The 23,925-nt window shown below is 47.6% G+C and overlaps 1 protein-coding gene across 3 annotated transcripts in view; it reads left to right on the top strand.

Moving 5' to 3' along the window:
* Nucleotides 1–23,925, top strand: part of LOC142502137 (calcium and integrin-binding family member 3-like) — a 281,160-nt gene that overhangs the window by 218,102 nt on the left and 39,133 nt on the right. For 2 of the 3 annotated variants that reach the window (XM_075613004.1, XM_075613003.1), the window contains exon 5: nt 23,272–23,467. In XM_075613004.1, coding sequence (XP_075469119.1) covers nt 23,272–23,467 — 196 coding nt within the window. Of the gene's footprint in view, nt 1–23,271; nt 23,472–23,925 lie in introns of those variants that run through there. The other variant, XM_075613005.1, reaches the window with a different exon arrangement.

Raw genomic sequence — 23,925 nt, 5'->3', positions numbered from 1 at the left:
TTCACATCCCCACCTCAGCCCCGCGGTCTGGTCCCGGTTTTTGGCGAGTCCGTCCGTTACAGTATGCTCAGCCACACAAACTCAGACCGCCCTGTGGTGAGGATAGGAATGCTGGTGTCTGAAATATTGTCTGCAGACCGGTACCTGTTTGAAATAATGCCCCCGCCCAAAACCCTGTGCCTGTTTAAGTGTTTAACTCCGTCTGAAAGTCGGCTCCGTAAAGAATTTCTTATTAAGGCCCAGGACCTTAGACGGTTAAAACAGACCCTGCTCTCCAGTCTTCCTTCTCCTGATTCCCCTGCGTTCTGGGAAAAGGTGGATCCCGTGCAACTGGCGCAGGCTCATAGTGCGCTCCAAGAACTATCCCTAGGTTTGGATCAGTGCATAAAACAGCATGACCCTCTCCTCGCCAGCTATGCCGTTACTGGAATGTTACCCAGCGATACTAGTCCTGTTGCTACACCTTTGGGGGGGGGCCACCTCCTGAAAATTACCAAACTGATTTTTTTCCTCTTAAGCCAAAAAAAGAGTTTGCCACGATCCCTGGTTTTGATCCTACCTCCCATTTCTCTGACTCTGATGTTTTGCCTGCTTTAACACCTGCTTGTTGTGAGGACTCAGGGGTCACGTCGGTCGCAGCGTGACCTCCCCTCACCTCTGTCCACTCCTGCGGCTGTGCGGTCGGGCTGCTGCTGCCCCGTGCAGGGCTGGTGCTCGGCTGCCTGCTGTTGCTTCTGTGCACGCATCCCCTGCTGTTACAAAACACATTCCAGCACCAGCTAATTTATTCACTGCTCTTGCAGTGAAGCCACACCTCCCTCCCACAAGCTGGTTACTAGTTAACCCTAAACCTTATCACCTGGCAGCCTATTATGGAAACCAATCCTGGACTGCTCCTAGGGCTCCTCCAGGCCTGCCTCTGTTAACCATTGGTCAGCCACAGTACTTAATGCCTGTTCTGCCTCTCTCACATCGCTCGACATAGACTCTGCTACAGACGTCTATTCTGGCTCTCCCTTTGTCTTTGTGCATTCAGGTTACGACCCGGCTTGGCAGACGAACTTACCTGGCTCTGGATCCCGGCTCCCTCTTGACCCTGCAGCTTCTTCCATCCCTCGACCTCAGCTTGGACCTCGACCTTCCGGATCTCTCTCTCCCCAACTTTTGGCTTACAGCAAACACTTTGCTTCTTCAGTACCGGTACCGGCAAGTATTGCTACACCTGTTCACACCTGGCCTGGCAACGCCAAAACACCACACTCCGGACATGCTCCTTCTGCTGCGGGTGCGTGCACATATACGTCCCCACCTCAGTATAAGGGACGAGCCTGGTCTGCGGGCAGCACCGGCGTAACACTTGTATACCCTTAGAGACACCCTTTGTACATTGTTGTAATCCTCAAGCCAATGCCACCTTCCTATACCCTGAAGAGGAACCTTCTATGCCCCCAGTTTCTATGTCAGTTCCCCTTTCCTCTGACTCTCAGGCACTGCCTGCATTAAACCTTGTTAGTTCTCAACCCCTAGGGTTAAAAAGCAGACGTTGCACATTTTTCCTCCCCTGAGGTTCTAGTTGCTGAGCCTATGGAGGATCATTGTTTTCACTCCCTTGTCCCAGTTAAAGTTCCCATTGCCGAGCTCCCTGAAACTTTTTCTGAAACACTGCTCCCACTTAAAAGTCATGTTCATGTATCTGCTTTAGCTATATGCCAACACACAGATTTCCCCCTCTCTGAGACTTTTCTTACCTCTCCCATTACTCAGAGTTGAAATCCCTGCCTCAGAGTCTATAGCCCGTGCCGCAGAGCCTGCCCTTGCTATTGGCTCCCCTGATACTTCTTCCCAGTGACCACTTCAGAGATCAGCATATATGGTATTGTTTCCTTAGCACAGTCTGAGCCTTCCAGTCCTGTATTGGAGGATCAGGTTTCCAAATCTGAGTTCCCTTCCGCACTTCCCTTGTAAGCCCTCAGTCCCACTCACTGTATCTAAGAGTACTCCAGCAACCCATGACTTAATCTGTGTCACTGCTAAAATTCTTGATGTAGAAGCAGGTTTCCCTTTCTCAGATTGTTTTATGGTATGTGTTATGCCTATTCCCAATGCTAAGATCCCTGCTTTTAAAGGTGACTTCCCTCATGTGCCTGTAATACACAGAACTCCCGTGATTGATTCTGTGGCTCCTGCCACAAAGGTCCCCAGTGGATCAGATTCTCCTACTCCAGACTCTCAAACACCCACTTCAGTGACTAACAAACTTTTATCAATGTTTCCACACTGTTAAATATACCTAGTTCTGATTTTACCATAACAAGTACCCCTGCTGCTAGGACCCATACAGTTTTGGATAAACCTCCTTCTGTCTCAAGTTTTTGACATTCAGACTCCCCCAGGTTCTGACTTACCGATTACTGCCCCCCTGACTCCCACTTCAGAGACAAGCACAATATCCTCTGATTTAATTGAAGAGCCTAGTTCAGTGTCTGCCACTTCACAATCACCCACTTCTGAGACAAGTACTATATCCTCTGATTCCATTGGACAGTCGGATCCAGTTTCGGTTACTCCCCAGTCACACACTTCAGAGACAAGCGCAATGTCCCCTGATTCCATTGAAGAGTCTTGTCCAGTTCCGGTCACTTTTCAATCACCCTCATCTGAGACAAACACCATGTCCTCCAATTTAATTGAAGTGTTTGGTCCGGTTTCTGCTATTTCCCAACCATCCATTTCAGAGACAAGCACGATGTCCTTGGACCCCATGGAAACACCCAGTCTGGCCCCTGCGACTCCTCAAATACTCTCGGCAGTGTCCAGTATACCTTCCTTGGACTCCGGTGCTGTACTTAGTGTAAACACTGTTGCTGTTCAATCCCTTGGTTCAGGAACAAACTGTTTCTAAACTCATTATTCCGCAGCTTCTGTGATAACCAAGAATGACTTTAAGCTCCTCACTGCTGAAAACCGCTTTTTTCTTCCTAACTCCCCTATAACTCCATGCTTAGCCTTAGAGTCTGGGATTCCGACTCCTCAGATAATACTGTCTCTCGCTGATTTTCCCACAGTATTCGAGGTATCCGCTACAGACTACATGTCCGCTACTACGAACTCAGGCTTATCTCACTTGGAACTTTCGGTAATACCCGGTGATTCTGTAGTTTCAAAAGACCCAGTGTTCAAGATGGAGTTATACGTCACTGATTTTTCCACAATTGTTGGGTTACATAGTTCTGACTGTCCTACTCCTGCCACAAACCTAGGCTTACCTCTCTGGAAGGTTTCTGTAGCTACCAATTCAGAGGACCCTGTGTTTAAAACAGTTGTATTCTGCACTGATTTCCTCACAGTATCATGTGAGACCTTGGAACCTGGGACCCCCACTCCTAACTTAAGTCCATGCGTTCCATTTTTTTCCTCTGTGTGGGAGGTACCCAGCTCTAACCCCAAAAGTCTGTCCCTAAGGCTGATTCACCGCATGCCTTGCTTCCTGCTGTACCAGATACGATCTGTTTTCTCACCTTTCAAACAAAGTCTTTACTCGCAGTTTTCTGTCCGGTGCCTAAAGTGTCCTCTCTGGTCTTCATATGGTCTTAGTCAAAGACTAAAACACCCATACTGGACTTCCTTGCTTTATCCGAGGCGTCCGCCCCTGATTTCTGTAGTTCCACTATGGACATGGGCATGCTTTCCTCTACTGGTTCTTTGTTGCCTACTATGTCCTTCTCGGAGGTCTTGACTTCGGATCTAATGCTCACTATACGTCAGATGCCCTGGGATGCTGTCCCTTTTTTGTTTTCCAGTACCACGGCTGTAAACCACTTAAACACTATAACCTTCACATTCGACTTGTTTGGGATAACGGGCCTAGACTGTACCAAGGGAATTGTATCAATATCTTGCAGTGAACCCTCCCACCCTATACCCTCACTAACCACTGTCCAGAATTCCTTGGGAGCAAAAAATTCTCTCAACCTTCTACGTGCCGATTCCAGCAAAAACATTGCCTGTCCTGAAGGTCTCTCTGCTATATCCGACCAACAATCTGTGGTTTTTTTCCTATACTCTCGGACTATTACTAGGGACTGGGCACCTGGCTGGTGTCCTTCTGACATCCCTGTTCGGGAATCACCTGCTTTTCCACAGCTCTGGATTTCCAAGTCATTTTGTGTTGCTTTCCATATATCAAGAATTGCAGTGCCACCGCTCTCAGATCTAAAGATGGTACTTGCCAATGAACTGCTGGATTATGGATCTACTTCTCTGCTAAGACAGTTCAGGAACAATTCTATGTCTCCCAGATCTATGAGTGGTCCTGTTCGCCTGTAGGTCTCACCTGAAGGAATCCGTTCCTGGGTTTGGTGGAAACCCTTTTCTTACAGAACTGTGCTGTTTCCAGACAACCTCCCCTCACATCCACCTGTGCTGGCAATCACTGCAGTCCTGCCTCGGTGCTCTCTCATTGGAGGAATGCCCTCACACCTCTCTCTCCTGTGGTTGGCCCACTGGCCTTCTTATACTGTTCTCTCACACTGCCCCAGTGCCGAGCATAGTCCTTTCTCATAGGATGTAACTGTGTTTGTCACAAGCTACCTGTTTGGCCTTCCAGTTTCATGTATTCTTGATCCTGGTTCCTAGATCTTGTTCCTGGTTCCTATTCCTGTTCCTGGTTCCTGTTACCTGCTGCATTTTCCCCTGCAGAGGTTGCCTTCTGTTTCCTGAGTTCTGCTGCCTACTCTCCTCGCAGAGGCCTGTTTTGGACTCCTGTGCTGAAGATCTGGTTTGCCAGCGCTGCCCTGCAGTGTGCGTAGTCCGGTCTGCCTTCTCTCTTTGCTGTGACCGGTACCATGGGCCATTCCCACTCCTCACGCAGAGGCCACTCCCGTGCTGCTACTGCTCCTACGCTGAAGTGGAGCACACCTGACTTCCCGTTGCCGATCCCCTGCTTGGATTTCGATTTCTCTGCTCTCTCCGACCCAGACCCTGGCATGTCAAAGGATCACCATGGCCTCTCCAACCCTGACCCTGCTATGAACGACTACGAACAGCGCAATCCAGAACCGGTTTCGTGGTCTAAGGTCGGTGTATTCACATCCCCACCTTAGCCCCGCGGTCCGGTCCCGGTTTGTGGCGAGCACGTCCATTACAGACAGTCAGCCACCAGTCTTGCCCCACAGTAAATGATCATAGCGTTAGCATTAAGGGTTTTTAGAAGTTTTAGAGTAATGGGTTGTCACAGGAGACCAGTACTTTTAACACTTTTTTACCATTCGGAATCAATTCAATAGGCAGAATAAGGTAGTGGAATAAAATGAGGTTTATTCGGGTGAAACCCGCAGACATAAAAAGGATACACAAAATACAGGTAAAACACACATAACTAGGGCTCTGGGGTGAATATCTAGCCTAAACTAGGTGAAGGATGTCCACTTCAGGAAGGCTTACCCTGTCCGACTTACGTACAGAAACACGTGGTACTCTTTGCGGGAGAGCCGCAGTGCTTTCCCCGCTTAGTTCTCCACTCAGAACGTGGCCGCGACTTTAAAACTTGGTTTCAGCTAGGCAGGCTTCTCCGGCTAAAAACTAAGTTGGTTGCTCTGCTATTCGCAACAGAGCAACTTTGAAAAAACCACCAGTACTTCACCGACCCAACCTCAAGATCGTCTCATTCTCCAATTAGCAAGTCCCCTTATATAGAGCTCAGTGTTCTATGTCTAACATGGAGAAGAGGCTGGCAATCAATCATTGACTGGATTGTAACTCAGCCAGCCAATCAGAATGGGGTCTCATCTAGCTGCTGACTTCAGTGCAGGGGGTGTGTCGAGCCGTCTCGAAAAGCCAGGAGAGCGGGAAATATGTATTGGTCAATGGGATTCATGCCTACAAGCAGTGGGTACCTCCAGCCAGCTCACTGCTGGGCAGGCTCCACCAGGTCTGGCAGACCAAATTTCTTCCTTGCGGGAAGCCCTTGTTCTCAGGACCCAGTATTCCACCCTTCCCCGCTCACCAAAATGTTCCAACACCTCTCGACTTACCTTCTCTTCTTTGATCCCCGATCTCTATGCAGACATCTCGGAACCTATCTAGATTGCCTGGACTGTCTGTATAGAGATTAATACAAATTTATAAAACATAATAAACTTTTTTTTATTAAAACTATGAACCTTAGGGAATGTCATTTATGTGGGGGACATGGGACTGGGATACTTCGTGTTGAAGACCAGGATTCTGGGGGACACAGTGTAGCCCCGGTTTAATTCACTTTGTGTACCCACAGAGCCTTCCTGCTTATCGGGTAGAATTACGGGACTACCGGTAACTTTGTCCCCTGAACTCCTACACAGATTCTAAATACATTTTGACCCAAACACCCCTCTTGAAATTCCCACTCCTGAAATCCCAGGTTTATTACACAACAGAAGGTTAAAACACAATAGGACAGGTTTTAGATTATATATACAGTGTCCCTGGCTTATGGTGCTACTAAGCTACCAGGGACCCACGGTTTTCAAGGATAAACAGGTTTGGTGTTTTTAGGGTAAGGGATAAAATTAGGGAGTTAAGATACCTTGGACGAAATGGTTAGTGGCTAAATGTTGTAGAGGCTGTAAGCAAAAACACAGTTAACACTTTCCCAAACAAGAACGGGGTCACCGGGATATTCCAAGCTCACTAGGTGCTTGGTGCCGCCAAAGCAAATTTACCCAGAGTGTCTCCCGTAAATCAAATCATCTCTGTGGATCCAAAAGCTTTAGGTATTGTTTATGTTTTTATGGTTTGGGGCGTTTTTTTTATGGTGACCTTTGAGCCTAGATTGGATATGTTCCGGGAGTAACTAGCTCAATTTTATTTTATATATATCACCATTGATTGCCACATTGACATTCTAGGTTCCCATTGAGGGAGCCTAGGTAGCCACAGTGATGATCAATGCCTTTATGTGTACAGTGAACAGGGTCTGGGGGTCTCTGGGTTGTCCCCGCTAGGCACCATGTACATCCAGGTGGTCCCTGCGGGTCACCGTGGGCCACAATGGGGGTCCACAGGTGGGTCAGCAAGTGTCTGCGGGTCCCTGGGTCAACCCCACAGGTGTTTGGGGGCCCTCGGGTGTTTCCAATGGGGTTTGGAGCTCTAGGGTGGTCCTTGCGGGTCCTCGGTTCTTCCCCGCAAGTGTCCCCTGTGGGTCCCCAGGGGGTACCTGTGGGCGTCCGGGGGTCCTCAGGTGGTCTCCGTAGGTCCCTGCAGACCTAATTTACCAACCCTGTATGTAAAAAAAATAAAACATGTCCTACATTTAAATAAATCAATAACACCTCCCCCCCCACCACCAAACACATGAAGTACAATAATGTGCAAAATAACTGTTATCCAGATATGGATAACAGATTATTTGCCCATTATTAAACACATAAACCAGCATAAAGTAAATAAATACAGTTCTACTTACCACAGCAATATGATGGATGTCCACGTCAGGATACAGCAGGTGTCCTCCGTTGCCACAAAAATACATCGCAAATACATTGTAATGGGTGTCATTGCTCATTTTTTGTACCCCCGTGCTTTTTAGAACACTTTCAGTGTGTGTTCCCCTGTTTTTTATGTGAGAGCCAGTGCTGCTGTTTTCACGTTGCGTGCATCACATCCTGTGCCGTTGCGTGTATCCTGCGCTGTCCGGTACACTGTGTACTCCAGCAGGCGCCTCCTAGAAGTGGATGGGCGATCCGTGACGTCATCATCGGGCGCTCCACGAGGAGAAGTGGTATGTGAGTTCTGTTCAGCTGTGCGGGCACTGACGGAGGCTGCTATACGCCGGTTTGAGCTTTGTGCTCCGGGGCTTTTACCTTAGGACAGACCTACTTGCCACCCTGAGCCGGAGAGTCTTGGAATCCACACGTGTCGGACGAGACGACTGCTGACCCACTACTCCTTGAGATCAAGTGTCGCTTTCAGCCATCGACTGGTGTGGTAAACCCATTAACCCAGTGCATACTTGTATTAACTTTGATGTACTTTGATGTACGCAGAACTATTTACTTTTGAATATAAATTCACATTTTAAACTATACATCACGATGTGCGTTGTGCGCAATGTTCTTTTGTTTCTTGTCTAGTTCCAGGGGCGCCGAGCCACCCCCAAGAAAGGCTGCAGACTCATCTTTAGCGATACCTTCACATCTAAGGTCCACAATATTGTTTTTATTCACTGTGCACTGTTGCTGGTTGTGTTCTACTAGTTATTAGCTGCGCACTATCACCTATTCCTATTTACTGTGCTTCAATTGCCTTTAAGACGACGTCATAAAAAGAAAGATGGCCGCCCTCACATGGTACTTGACTAATCTGAAGTGGGTTTTACATCAATTTAAATTTTTTTTTTTTTTTTTAATCCCATGGTTTTCACAGCCCAATCAGGGCCGTGGGAACCATATCACGAAAATGTGACGTCATAGGCCTATAAAAGCCTTTGTCGTCTCATTTTAGAGCCAGACGGCATGGGGGGAGGACTTCCCCTCTAAGAAGAAGTCCGGGGCGTGGCGGCAGAAAACCACAGAAGACCCGGAGAAGGTAAAGAAGCCCCAAGACTGATGCAATGGAGTACAAGTGTTGTAGAAGAAAGAAGGTAAAGACATGTTTTTTTATTTTATGGTTTTTTATTTTATGGGTTCCTGTTTCCTGTGTGTGGATTGGTTCGAGAGCATGCTCTTCTGAGTCGGTGAGTGGGTCATCTAATGGTAAGTAAATGTTACGGTTGTGCTCGCCACAAACCGGGACCGCAGGGCTGAGGTGGGGTTATATAATCACCGACCTTAGTCCGCGCAGACTGATCCGGAGTGCGCAGTTCATAGTCGTACATAGCAGGGTCAGGATTGGAGAAGGCAGCATCGTCCTTATTCAAGCAGGAGTCCGGCAACAGGTAGTCAGAAGTTCCCCGCTTCAGCTTAGGAGGGTGAGCACGGGAGTGACCTCTGCGTGAGGAGCGGGCTTGGCCCATGATGCCGATCTCAGCAGGGGGAGAAAGCAGGCTTGCCGAAGTACACCGCGGGGTAGCGTCGGGAAAAACCAACGCTTCAGCACAGAAGTCCAAAGCAGGCCTCTGCGTGTAGAATAGCAGCAGGCCTCATGAAACGAAGGGTAACTTCTGCTAGGGGAGAATGCAGCAGGTTCCAGGAACTGGCTAAACAACGCTTTAGCACAGGAGTCAGGAACAGGCCTCTCCGTGGAGAGTAGCAGCAGGCCTCGGGATAATCAGGAAACACAGGCCTCTATGTGGAGTGTAGCAGCAGGGCTCAGGATACTCAGGAAACACAGGCCTCTGCATGAAGATTAGCAGCAGGCCTCAGGATACTCAGGAACAGGCCTCTGCATGAAGATTAGCAGCAGGCCTCAGGAACTACTAACGATAATTAGAGAGGTTAGTATACAAGGAGACAAGCCAGGCGGCTTGTGGCAGAGACAGTAACGTCCAGAGAAGGATTATGCTCGGGTCTGATTCAAAGCCAAAGCCCAACATATAAAGGGCGGAGATCCAATCACAGGGGGAGGGTGTGTGAGCATTCCTCCAATGATGGAGCACAGGGCAGAAGCTGCAATGAGAGGCAGCACATGTGCCATTGATTGCCAGAGGAAGCCTTTGTAACTGCAGAGGTCTACAAGGCTAGAATAAAACCCAGGAGCGAATTCCTTACAGTAAACAAGAGAAATGTATTTTATTTAGCTTGTACAGGTTTTGAATTTTTTTTTAATGTGATTTTTTTTTTATGTCTATTTATTGCCCCTGTATTTATGTATGTCCCTATGGATATACATAATACAGAGCTAATAAAAGCTTGTATTGCTCACGTTTGCTTGCTTTTTTTAAATACATTTTTAACTGTATTTTGCAGCTTGGTGTGCAAATGTGTTTGCAATAGTTTATTTCAGGTGGGGGGCTTGCTTTTAAATAGTGGCTTTTAGTTGGTTAGATTTTGTTGATTGATGGTAATTTATTTCTGTTTACTTTTTTTGTTTCTAGGATTTGAATAGTGAATTGTGTAATTGATTTGGATTGGATTGTAATTGATTTGTGAATGGATTTATGGTATTTTATTTATTTTATTTACAGCATTGCTTGGCATACTGTAGTGTACAGTACATGATGCACAGCTTATTTGTATCATGTACTGTACACATTATAAAATTACATTTTTGGATAGCCATTTGTTAGATATTGATTTGCCAACTGTACTGTACTGTAGGTGCTGTGTTCTTGGGAGATGAGATTTATTTTATTTGCATTGTGCTGTTTTTATTTGGAGATGTTACTGTATGTGTCAGAATGTATTTGCTATGTATTTTTGGCAACGGAGGACAGATGGGCTTTGCTGGTGGAGGGGATTCATACTGTATTGCAGTGGTAAGTAGAACTGTATTGATTTTATTATGCTAGTTAATGTGTTTAATAACGGGCCAAATAATCTATTATCCATATCTGGATAATAGTTATTTGGCCCATTAATGTAATGTATGTGTGTTTGGTGGTGCGGGAGGGGGGGGGGGGGAGATTTATTTAAATGTACTGTACTGTGTAGGCCATGTTTTATTTTTTTTAGAAACAGGGTTGGCACCTGTGCCTTAACCCCTTCATTGCCTTAGCGGGCATTGCATGGCCGCTAAGGTAATGAAGCTGCTGTCATTTTTAATTTTTATTTATTGTGTGCGTAAGCAGAGGGGCTCCTGAAATGAACAAAGTTTATTTCAGCCTCGGGGAGCCCTTACTTCCTGAGATACAGGCAACGTTATGGGGTGCCCGTATACCTCTAGTCCCGCGGTCACATGACCCACAATTTTAACATGGCGGGATACCGGCACCCCATAACTGGGCCTGTAACTCGGGATGTAGGGGGTCCCCGGACCTGAAATCAACTTTGTTCAGCTCAGGAGACTCCCTGCTCACATCACTATAAATAAAAATTAAACGTAAGTGTAACAGGGGAGTTATCCCTGTTCAGGAAATGTGCCTCTAATCCAGCAGTGTGGTGGTTAATTGCTGCTAGTCAAGTAACCAACACCACCTGGCTGATTAGGTTCCTTAGAAAATCCTCTCTTTGAGACAGGCAGGGAGATTGTTCTTGAGTCTCACAAGTGTGGGATTGACCAAAGGGACAGACGTCTTGAGTCTACCAGAAGAGGCTGCTTGCAAGACACAGGAGAAAGCACCTCTGAACCTGAATCCTGATAGAGCATGAGGAAAAAGGCAGCAACCCAGGAACAGAGAAGACTTTTCCTCCAACTACAAGAAAACAGATAAGACTTTCCTTTATAAGACTTTGTATCTGCACATATCAAGATATACGTTTGGGGCTGGGAGACATGCTAATCTAAATGGAGTTGTGGACTGCATAGGTTTCACTAGACATACAAAGGGGGACCGAGTTGCCCTGCAGCCTAGAGAAAATGGAGAATTCATCCAGCGGATCACCGAATATCCAGAGGGCCCAAGGCAGAAGTCGTGTACCCCAAAGAAGTGTCTGTCCGGTGCCAACAGTGAGGAACCCTCAACCAACCATCCCAGGGAAGTGGAGCTGGAACAAGTGAGTGTTGATCCCTTGACCAGCCCTGAAGATGCCCTGAAAAATGCCATGCATGACTGTGATATGCTCTGTGAACAATTGAAACAAACGAAAGATGGTTACACAGAGCTACAGAAAAATAACTTGAGGCTACAGAAAGATGACGTCACCGTGACGTCAGGTGTGCGACAGATGCATAGGTGTCTGATCGTAGTCTGCTGCAACAGAGATATACAGTTAAACTAAGATGTGGGCCACAGATGTGGATCCCACTATCTAGAAATAGCAGCTTTGAGGTCTGTGCATCCTGAAAGTATTACTGTCTACAATGGGAGACAGCCGAGTCACATGTCGGTATTCAGAAGTGTCTGCTTAACGTGCAGGCACCACTGACCACTGTAAGTAGATCCAGCAGTATATATCCCCAGGTAGATCAGCACACAGATCACTGGGGTTTATCTGATGCTGGGTTTCTACCACGCTCATATGTGCAGGCTGGAGTGTCACACATTACTATATATAGGTACACTCTGATGACATTGCCACACATTGAAGTATTAGCTACAGTCGCTTGACATTAACATACATTGTTTCACTCAACAGGATTACCTTGTACCCAAGCCACAACCCCACAGGGATCTAGCTTAGCAACTGTATATACTGCCTTTACGTGCATGATTGGCCACACTAGGGTTAATATACCTGTGCCATTCGACTATTGAGGAATCCACATATAGGATTTCCCATAGCACACCTTCTTAGCTTTTAATTATTTTCTATGTTTATGATATATTAATAAATAATTTGTTATTTTGATTCAGTAGAGTAGAGTGCACTGTTTAGGGATCTTTCCCCCCTTTTTCTGTATACACATACTTGTTATCCCTGGTAGCACCTTTCTAGTAAATTATAATTCTTAGCTGAGCAGGACTCTCCCCTCCCCCTCCCTCTCTACAGAAAGATGTATGTGCTCACAATTTACTCTTTGGCCAGGACAGAATTGGACGATCTCAAGACTGAGCTAGATACTGCAAACACTACTATTTCCGCCATGGATGAAAAGCAGAGCCAATCTGATAAAATGATGGCTAAGCTGAAGCGGAAGTATGAGGAGGCACTGAAGCAGATGACAGTCTTTCAGCAAGAGGTTCACACTTAGCGTAGAGCTGAATGCCTCACAACAGGAGGTCAACAGTGTCCGGACAGAGGTGGACGTATCTCAGAAAGAAGTTCATACACTCCGCAGAGCACTGGATGCCTCACATCATGAGACCAACAGCTGCCGCACAGACCTGGAAGTCTCCAAAAAGGAACTTCACAGTCCCACTGAGGAGCTGGACATTGCAATGAAAACTATCCTTCATCTTAACTTAGAACTCAAAGTCTCTCAGAAGGAGCTTCAGACCCTCAACTTAGAAAAGGAAGTCTCACGCCCGGAGACTGTCATTCTCAAAGCAGATGTGCGTAAATAGAAGGACGACTGCAAGGAGGCCCTGAATAGTACAGAGACTTAAAAAAGAGAAAACTTAAAACTGAAAGAAGAAAAATTTCATTTGACAGATGACGTCAAGGAAAAGAATGAAAAGCTGCACGAGCTTAAAGAAATAATTAGACTTTTGGAAGGTGAGAAGTTTGAAGCAGAGCACCGACTCCAGAACCAACTGCAAGGTCTGCGTACGCACCTCGAGAAGGCAGAGGAGAAGCAGCGAACTCTGCAGGTTGTTAAAGAAATACAAGTGCTGCAGGAACGTCTGATTACCCAGTATGTTCCCGCAAAGCAGCATGAGAAACTGAAGGCTACCCTGAGCATCACCAAAGCATTGCTAGAGGCCAAGCTTAGAACCCAGGTGACTCAGCACAAAAGGGAGCATAAGAAGGTCCAGAAACTGAGACAAGTAACTGTGGCCGGAGCAAAGAAATTCATAGTGCTTCACAATGCTGTGAAAATGTGGAAGCAAGCTCAGAGAAAGCAAAGTGTGCAGATAAATTCCCTGAGAAGAGACTTGCAAGATGCACTCAAAAAACAGGGATCTCTCGCGGATGAGATGAAAGTTCTACAAGTATTGACCCTGACTAAGCGTCAGTATCCCACAGCCACAAAAACCCATGAAGACAAGGGTACAGTGAGAGCTGGGAATACCGCTCGTCTGAAAGACAAGGTTGCAAAATTTGAACCACCTAAACAAGCACTAGCAAAACCTTCAGCCACCCAACATGCAATAAAAGAAGGTACACGTGCTGAATCAAAACCAGAAGAATCCATAGCTGATGAAGCTGAAAAGATGGGACATTCTCTGGAAGTGGATGTGGAATAGCAACTTAATCCCAAAGAGACTGAACTAGCAAATCCATTGAGTGGGAAAAGTGCAGAGAGACAGCTTCAAGAGCGGAAAACTCAAAGGGCTGCTTTTAAACGCTCTGTAACTGCTGCCAGACGAGCACCCGTCGCGAAGGAAATCTCATGACTGTTCACATAGCAAAAAGACTATACTTAGAAAAAGTCCTCCTCGAGCAACTGAGGAGTGCTGATCTTAAGCACCTTCGGGAGGAGACACGAATAAACTGGAGAAAGGGCTCCAATCCCAGAGGGACTGAGGGTTCTCTTCCTCCAAATACTCTCATTCAAGTCACAGAGATATCTCGAATGAGAGTGGAAGGATGGGCTTTGGCCGTAGCAAGCCCGAGCTTCCCACAAACAGGGGAGGTATGTAACAGGGGAGTTATCCCTGTTCAGGAAATGTGCCTCTAATCCACCAGTGTAGTGGTTAATTGCTGCTAGTCAAGTAACCAACACCACCTGGCTGATTAGGTTCCTTAGAAAAACCTCCCTTTGAGACAGGAAGGGAGATTGTTCCTGAGTCTCAGAAGTGTGGGATTGACCAAAGGGACAGATGTCTTGAGTCTACCAGAAGAGGCTGCTTGCAAGACACAGGGGAAAGCACCTCTGAACCTGAATCCTGATAGAGCCTGAGGAAAAAGGCAGCAACCCAGCAACAGAGAAGACTTTTCCTCCAACTACAAGAAAACAGATAAGACTTTCCTTTATAAGACTTTGTATCTGCACATATCAAGATATATACGTTTGGGGCTGGGAGACATGCTAATCTAAATGGAGTTGTGGACTGCATAGGTTTCACTAGACATACAAAGGGGGACCGAGTTGCCCTGCAGCCTAGAGAAAATGGAGAATTCATCCAGCGGATCACCGAATATCCAGAGGCAGAAGTCGTTTACCCCAAAGAAGTGTCTGTCCGGTGCCAACAGTGAGGAACCCTCAAACAACCATCCCAGGGAAGTGGAGCTGGAACAAGTGAGTGTCGATCCCTTGACCAGCCCTGAAGATGCCCTGAAAAATGCCAAGAAAACAGATAAGACTTTCCTTTATAAGACTTTGTATCTGCACATATCAAGATATATGTTTGGGGCTGGGAAACATGCTAATCTAAAGGGAGTTGTGGACTGCATAGGTTTCACTAGACATACTCCCAAGTGAACAGAAGCTTTTTTTGACCCCTTATTTGAATATGTGAATAATTTTCTTATGTTAAAGAAACAGGCGCAATAAAAGCCTTATTTAATTTCACCTTAACAAGTCTCCCATGCATACCTCTGCGCACGTCCTCCTACAGTAAGCAGCTTCATTATCTTAGAAGCTACCCGTTAAGGTAATGATTTTTTATTTTGGGGGGGGGGGGGTGTTTGATACTAATGTGGGTGAGCAGGGGGTCTTCCGAGCTAAACAAAGTTGATTTCAGCCTTGGGGACCCCCTACCTCCTGAGATACATGCCCTGTTATGGGGTGCCGGTATCCCTCTGCATTGTTTAGATTAGATCCCACAGGATTTTAATATGGCGGGTGTACCGTCACCCCATAACGGGGCCTGTAACTCCGGAGACCCCCTTCAACAAAACTGTTGTAACGGGTTTCCCCACCCCCAATCTCACATTGGCCCGGGTACTCTAGCAACCAACCCCCATTACGTGTTTGTGTTTGGTGGTGCACCTGTAGGCAAGAAGACTCCTGAGTCTCCCGCTTGATGGTATTAGGGGATGTCATCAGGACAGGTAGCTGAGGTAGTGGGTGCGAGTTCAACTTACATCATGTGCAGCGCCTCCACCTCATCAGGATCTGTGCTTCCGCAGGGAGATGGTCCTGGTGAGGAACTCCTTCTTGGTGGTGACTGCCACTGTTGAGTAATTTCACACTCACACAGTGGGGGTTTCGTTAACAAGGCCATCTTTATTGCAGATTGGGATGTAGCAGACTGCCCCATGCAGCTGCCGGCTCTAGCTGCACATCTCTCCGTGCTGTCCCTTTGCCAGGTACGCCCTCCCAAATTGAAGTGGGATTCCCTCTTCTCCTAGGGAGGTCCTCTCTGCGCCAGGTCCCTGGACACAGAGTGGCTTAGACAGGCCGATTGGTCAACCTGGACCGCTAGTTACTGCACTAGGGTCACAAAGTGTTCCTACAATCCCTTATGCAGGAAAATACAACTTCTCAACAACTTCCCACAGCTGCTGGAACACACTGTAACTAACTGTGTTGTGCCTTATATACTTCAGGAGTCAGGCGCATCCCTGATGTCACTATCCAGGGACTCAGAGCCTACAGCCACTCCCCTCCATACATAGGGCACCTCACCATGGTGTGAGGGAAAACCTCCATAACTACTGCTGTCATACCTGTACTTACCAGCACTTACTGCCAACAGAGAGGAAAGTAATATACCATTATTATGCATGGCTATATACTCCCCCTGGTGAATCCCCACCGTCCCAGCTGGGGCCTAAATTTGGTGTACCTTGCTCCAGGAAACACTGAAAAAGAACACACAAATTAAGCGTCAAACGTTATCACCTTTACATAATAATGTAAAAACCTTTCACTCACTGACCAGCAGGGAGCGTTAAAGAAAAGGGCAGACCACTCTTTGACGGGACCTAATAGTAGTGTCGAGGGTCTGGTTTCTTCACCTCCCGCCCCGCTGCATCGGTGACTGTCACGCTATACTCTCGGGGCAAGCCTCGCTCATTACAATACACCACCTTGTGCATATAAATGCTGCGCAAGATTTTCCAAACCCTCATCAGTTGGGAAACCCTCTGCTCAGCCTGAACTCCCTTAATGGCTCCTCCCTTATTAACGATATAATATTCTATATCATTACGAAGCCACCTCTCTCGATTGTCCTCTATTTCCCTCATCAGAGGTTCGGGGACATATGGGTATTCAAGCCCATGAGACCTTTTATATTTGGCTGTAATAGCCCGTTCCGCTCGACAGGCCCGGGTTAATTTAGTTTGCCCAGCCTTTCCCGGTAGCACCCATGACAGGGGCTCATCTAACTCCACTGGATCATCTAACCCTTCAGATCCCTTTGGGGTAATAAGACCCCCTTGGATTCGGTCCCACCTTACTCGTAGCTCCTTGAGGTAAGCCTCATCGTCGAAATCCCCAGGAGCCCACCAATGGTCAACCACCCCATCCCTTTCTAGAATGAAACGGGTGTGGTCTATCCAGGCGACATAACCCTCATATAATGGGGCCCACCTTCTAGTTTCCCGTACCTCTTCCGAGTTGGATTCTAATGGCTCTTCCTCTTCAGGCCCGCCCGATGATACCCCTGAAGTACCCTCAGATTGCGTAACCTTTCCCCGCCTCTGTGACCAGTGTCCACCCGTGATACTCATCATACTGGCACAATCACTGGGCATCGACCCTCCTCCCTCCACCCTCTGACCCATCATCCGAAGCTCCCCAGTCCAAGCTTCCAGTCCGTTCTTCAGTAGGACCCCGGGAATCCCCTGACATCCCCAGACTAGAGGTAGACCCGAAGGAAAAGGTGACAGGGACAGGGGATTGAACTAGGGCCTTGGGGCTAACTTTGGGGATGGACGGGGTTGGGGGACGGGGCTGGATGGTAGGTATCGGCAGGGTTACGGCCTGCTCCTCAGCAATACCTACCTCACTTCCGCCACAAAGTCCGTTCTTTCCTCCGGCAGCTGAGCCTCTTGCTCTCCGGCTCGACCGCCCACTCTGTCTGTCAGTAGGGGATCGACTCCCACTGCTCGACCGTAGAGGCGCGATCACCTCCCACTCGACACCGCTCTGGTCGTCCGGAACTGCCTCCGCACACGCACGTGCTGCGACGCCATCTTGGGTTGGGTACCCAATCGAGACCTCTTCCTCCACGAGGACATCCGGCAATGCCCTTCTGCTGCGCAGTCCAGCCTGACCCTGGATCCGCTCTTCGTTCACCTCCACCCCCGGAATCTGCGGCGAGCACGGAGTTAGCCTACTGCTTCGCAGCGTCGGGGTGGATTGACCTCCTTCCGACCCGCTAGTCACCACGGCAGTGGGACTCCGGCGATCGGGTTGTCGCGGTACTGGAGACACTCGACTCCATGTCTCCACACCACGAGGGATAGCATCTCGCCACGGAATACCACTGGCATGGTACTCCGTCAACAAGTCCTGTGCATCTGCCAGCCTGGCACACTCCTCGTCCGAGGACTCTAATTTACAGTTCGGGCGGGGTATTCCAGTAGGGGACCGTCGATGGGCTCCTTTCCGGTCACCTCTCCGATGGCTGGTTTTCTCTGCCTTAAGAACTCGGCTTGATTCCGGCTCCGCGGGACCTGCACTCGCACTCCACAGTGCACCCGGAAGCTCCGCTGCCGACATCGGGGTAGGATCTTTCATTCCCACGGCTTGTACCGGCACAAATGTCGTCATAGGCCACATATATTGTAGTCCACAATGAGGACATCGAGCCTCGCTGCCCACAGCTCTGCCCGGCAGTCTGCACTGCAGGCAGAGACAGACCACTGTCTCCACAACCTCTACTCAGATAATCAGGAAGCCTCCTGGAGCCGAATAGGGATGGGTAGATATCAAGGGTCTCTGTTCCACTTTCTCCGCTTGCTCAGCCATGGTCACCAACGGAGGCACTCGTCTTAGCGGTCTGTATTGATCAATGGCTCTTCGCAACTGAAGTGCAGGCGATGGTTGAGCAATCCTTCCCCCCACTTCCTCCATTGGCATCCGGTGGAACTGCAGACCACTCCCCCTGGTTGAAACTAGGGGGATGTCCCGCAGCATTGTAGGCTGACCCAGCACAGGGGCGGAGTGAGTCATAGTCCATGAAGGCGCGGCTCCAGCTTTCGCACCAAACTCCCCAACTGGGAGGAGTTTCTTCGTTGCCGCCAATCCTGGCCAACAATTAGCAAACTGTAAAGTTGCAAAACTTTCTGCAGCTGGCCCATGCGGTGTCCCGGGAACGCGGGAACCGCCATTTTGGTAAGTACTGTCCTTCTTCATATTTGAGGTAGCGTCTGGCTGTTTGTTTATTGGTGTATAACAAAGTCCATTTCGTTCCTCCCATCTCGCAAGGCTGTCGTCCTCACTAGTCTCGGGGGTATCTTCCCGAGAACATAGGCATGACAAACACGGCGCAGCCACGGCTTTCACGCCATTCCATAACAAACACACAAGAGTCTTTCCTGTAGCTTGTTCTTCTTCCTCATCCCGGCATCCTGGACCTTCTGCTCTTTGCAGATCCTCCATTCTGACGGTCGTTTCTCGATCACTGTATTCGGGATTATTGTACATGGAGCTCCGCTCTGCGGGGCAGCTACCACATCAGTACAATAAAACATGCCTTGTACACCACCTATGTACCTAACGTAGATCTAACTCGTGTTTGCACTACCTCAGGCTAGGCTCACTCTCTCAGTGTCTACTGTATCTCCTTCCTCCCAGTCTGTGCTCCCTTCGGTAAGTGATCTGGAATGGCTAGAGTACTCTGGGGCTTCCATGCAGTACTTGGGCATCTACCTCTCTTGGTCAGCCTAGTGCAGACCCTCTCCAGGAGTCCTGACCTAGTTAACAGGCTATCCCTTCAGGCATCCTACCCCTAGCGCTACCTCAAGGTGACTCGGACAGCTATAGCCCCTCTCCAGACCCACTAACTCCTCTCAGGTTCCCAGGTTATCCCTGCGGTTCCATCCCAACACAGCACAAAGTGGCAGCATACACTCTCCCTGTTTCCTAGCGTGTGCCTAGCAAGAGCCTGTCCTGTTGACAGATATCTCAGCAGCGCCTCCAATTGTAACGGGTTTCCCCCCCCCCCAATCTCACATTGGCCCGGGTACTCTAGCAACCAACCCCCATTATGTGTTTGTGTTTGGTGGTGCACCTGTAGGCAACAGGACTCCGGAGTCTCCCGCTTGATGGTATTAGGGGATGTCATCAGGACAGGTAGCTGAGGTAGTGGGTGCGAGTTCAACTTACATCATGTGCAGCGCCTCCATTTCATCAGGATCTGTGCTTCCGCAGGGAGATGGTCCTGGTGAGGAACTCCTTCTTGGTGGTGACTGCCACTGTTGAGTAATTTCACACTCACACAGTGGGGGTTTCATTAACAAGGCCATCTTTATTGCAGATTGGGATGTAGCAGACTGCCCCATGCAGCTGCCGGCTCTAGCCGCACATCTCTCCATGCTGTCCCTTTGCCAGGTACGCCCTCCCAAATTGAAGTGGGATTCCCTCTTCTCCTAGGGAGGTCCTCTCTGCGCCAGGTCCCTGGACACAGAGTGGCTTAGACAGGCCGATTGGTCAACCTGGACCGCTAGTTACTGCACTAGGGTCACAAAGTGTTCCTACAATCCCTTATGCAGGAAAATACAACTTCCCAACAACTTCCCACAGCTGCTGGAACACACTGTAACTAACTGTGTTGTGCCTTATATACTTCAGGAGTCAGGCGCATCCCTGATGTCACTATCCAGGGACTCAGAGCCTACAGCCACTCCCCTCCATACATAGGGCACCTCACCATGGTGTGAGGGAAAACCTCCATAACTACTGCTGTCATACCTGTACTTACCAGCACTTACTGCCAACAGAGAGGAAAGTAATATACCATTATTATGCATGGCTATACTGTAATTTTAGAATTTTAATAAAACCCAGCAATTGCCTGTGAGATGCGCGAAGTTAGAGTGACTGATTCAGACTCCCTTACTGCGCGTCTATTACACAAAGGCAGATGCCGGTAGCATACACACAGCAGGGGTCCATGCTTTGGGCATCTAATGCACCGCGGTCATTTCTTTAAACACAGCGAATTTTATCCCCGTTGTGATCACGGTTTCCCACAAAAATTATCGCGTGAAGTGTTCGAATAACGGCCGCCCCATCAGTAGGTGAGGGTGGGATAACCTCTTAATTACTCTAACAGTTACTAACTGCTTTGATGATTAAGGGGTTAGGAGACATTACATTGTCGCTTTATATTCTTGTGTATTTTTTTGCAGCACCGGAGGGAAGGGACGGAGTGAGGATGAGGACAGCTTTCATCGTGGGTGCCTGGCAGGGGTGAGCAAAAGATGTATTTATTTTATTTCTGCTGCTTCTTGTATTTGAAATGGGCAAATGCATTATTATCCATATGTGGATAAAAGTAATTTTGCCCATTACTGTATGTGTAAGGGTGCGCTTGTATTTATTTAAAAGTTTTTATGTATGTTTAAATAATTTTTTGGGGGCACAGAATTGATACTGCAGGCAAGCGGGGAACAACCGAACACCTGCGAGGACCAACCGAGGGCTACCGCCGGCCTGTAGTATAATTCATGTGCATCCCAAAAAAATTAAGCTATGTTATGTATGTTAGGGGGTATAGGGGTTGTTGGGGGCAAAGGGGGTGGATGTGTTGTGTATTGCAATGTTTATTGGGGGCAATTGTCCCCAATAAACATGCTATTGTGCCTTAACCCCTTCATTGCCTTAGCGAATAGCCGCTAAGGTAATGAAGCTGCTTTAATGTATTTTTATTAATATTGTTCCGGAGCATGGGGTCTCCTGAGCTGAACAGCTTTGATTTCTGCCTCGGGGACATCCTGCGTCCTGAGTTACAGGTCCCGGTATGGGGCATCGGGTGCTGGTATCCCATTGTTTACATGTCACGTGACGTGGACGCAATAAAAATGTCGGCGACACTGTCACCCGATACCCCATATCAGGGCCTGTAACTCGGGAAGCAGGGGGTCCCCGAGGCTGAAATCAATGCGGTTCAGCTCAGAAGACCCCCTGATCCCGCACATTATTAAAAAAAATACATTAAAGCAGCTTCATTGCCATAGCGGCTATTCGCTAAAGCATTGAAGGGGTTAAGGCACAATAGCATGATTATTGGGGACAATTGCCCCCAATAAACATGGCAATACACAACACACACACACTATTAATAAAAATGACATTAATGCAGCTTCATTATCATAGCGGCTATCTGCTACGGTAATGAATTATTGTTTATTGATATGTGTTTTGACTCTAGTGTAGATGCGCAGGGGATCTCCGGAGCAGAACCGTGTTGGTTCTAGGTCCAGAGACCCCTACTTCATGAGATACAGGCCCCATTATGGGGTGCCGGCATCTCTCTGCTTTGTTTACAACCATTGTCACGTGATCGGGACATTTAAAAGCACCCCATAACGGGGCCTGTATCTCATGAAGTAGGGGGTCCCCGGACCTGAAACCAACGCGGTACAGCTCTGGAGACCCCCTGCAGATCTACACTATGAATAAAATTTTATTTAAAAATATTTTTTTTACAGCGAGATTTGCGCAGAGAGAGAGAGGCGAATCTTTCTCTGCTGCACCCCTGTCTCGCCAGGGGAGCCCTTCTTGGCAGGCAGACTGTCTCGCCACTGAGATTCGGGTCTTTCTGTATACCGTGAGAGCAACTCACCAAAAACATGGCGAGTTCAAACCCCTGCCGAAAGTGCTTTTTCGCCGCTTACTGCATAGACCCCTTAGTAAGATTTAACAGAAAGTGTTCTATACAACTTTTGAGAAAATATTTAAATGTTGGGCAGTGGTCCTGTACAGGGTGATACGCCTCTGCTTTAGTTTTAGAACAGGGGCCCGAGCTAGATGCACCTCAAGTCTAATAATCTTAAACTTCACGAAAGCAAATTTGTTTATTTAGAATACAGTAAGGATAACCTGTTGTGAATTTTTACACTATTACTCCACATGGCAGGTAAGGAATAGTGCCTACAGTATATCAATTTTACAGAGAACTTTTATGAATATGATCTTTAAAAACATAAAAATACCCGTCATACATGTTTCTAGTTGAAGAACTTCATGGAGTAGGAGGAAAGTGCTAAATGGATTCCTTGGTTCTGCATCTCATCACACTTCTAGGTGAATATTGTTGATGATCATCTGTGACTGAGACCTGTGTACCGATATCTGATAGTTCAGGGTATTTTAGAGAAGTCTCTTGAGAATCTCTTGGCGTTCTTCTGGACTACAGATTTAGCAAGACTTACTGACCCCAGCACTGCGGACAAACAACCAAAAGTCTTTGGTGCTGGGGACAGTGTCTGCCGTGATCGCTCTGCAGGGCTTCATACTTCTCAATGGGTCCCCAGGCAGCATTAGTCCTTTGGTACTGCGACCACTGCTGTTGCATGACTGCTAGGGGCCCCAAAGACGTTAAGTCTGGCTACATCTGTACATACCTGTAGTTTCTTTCCTTGCAAGTTGAAGACCAGTTGAAACAGAAAACCATATTTGTACAGTATAATGTGATTTTTTTTTCCTCACAACACAAAGAATTTTTCTTAGGCAAATACAAGATAAAAAGTGATGCACAGGAATGCACAAATTTGCTTCAATATGCCTTGATCAGCCCCTTCTATTTTTCAGATTTTAATAACGATGATTACATATGTAAATCAGACTTGGAGAAGACACTTAACAAGCTGACCCGTAATGAGTTGACGTCTGAAGAAGTGTGCCTGGTATGTGAAAAGGTGATTGACGAGGCAGATGTAGACAATGATGGAAAACTGTCTTTGGAAGATTTTTTGCACATGATCATGAAAGCTCCAGAATTCCTCAGGTAACCACAAACACATTGGAGAGTAAAATATGATGTCTGTTTACTAACGTCTACCCAGTGCAAAACAGAGGAAAAGCCAGTGCAACAAAAGGGCCAATATTTATAAATGAAAAAAAAGTGTGTGTGTGTGTGTGTGTGCCAAGCGCACACACTTTAAGTGAAACTTCTTTGTCTTTTGTCACTGATTTGTCACAGAAATTGTATTTGTGATGGTGAAGTTTTTAATTAAAAATCAAAACACGATTTCAGTGCCAAAACGCAAAGAAGTTTGACTTACGTGTGTTTTAGCTATTTGCACTTCTATATTTATAGTAACTGTGAATTCCTTGTGTGCGCGCGCGTGTCAGTGTGTGTGCACGTGCGCGTGTCAGTGTGTGTGCACGTGCGCGTGTCAGTGTGTGCGCGCGTGTCAGTGTGTGCGCGCGCGCGTGTCAGTGTGTGCGCGCGCGCGCGTGTCA

Source organism: Ascaphus truei, chromosome 8, assembly GCF_040206685.1.
Source record: "Ascaphus truei isolate aAscTru1 chromosome 8, aAscTru1.hap1, whole genome shotgun sequence".
In the NCBI taxonomy this organism is placed as follows: domain Eukaryota; kingdom Metazoa; phylum Chordata; class Amphibia; order Anura; family Ascaphidae; genus Ascaphus; species Ascaphus truei.
The sequence above is the reverse complement of the archived record's forward strand: the minus strand, read 5'-3'. Positions and strand labels throughout refer to the sequence as shown.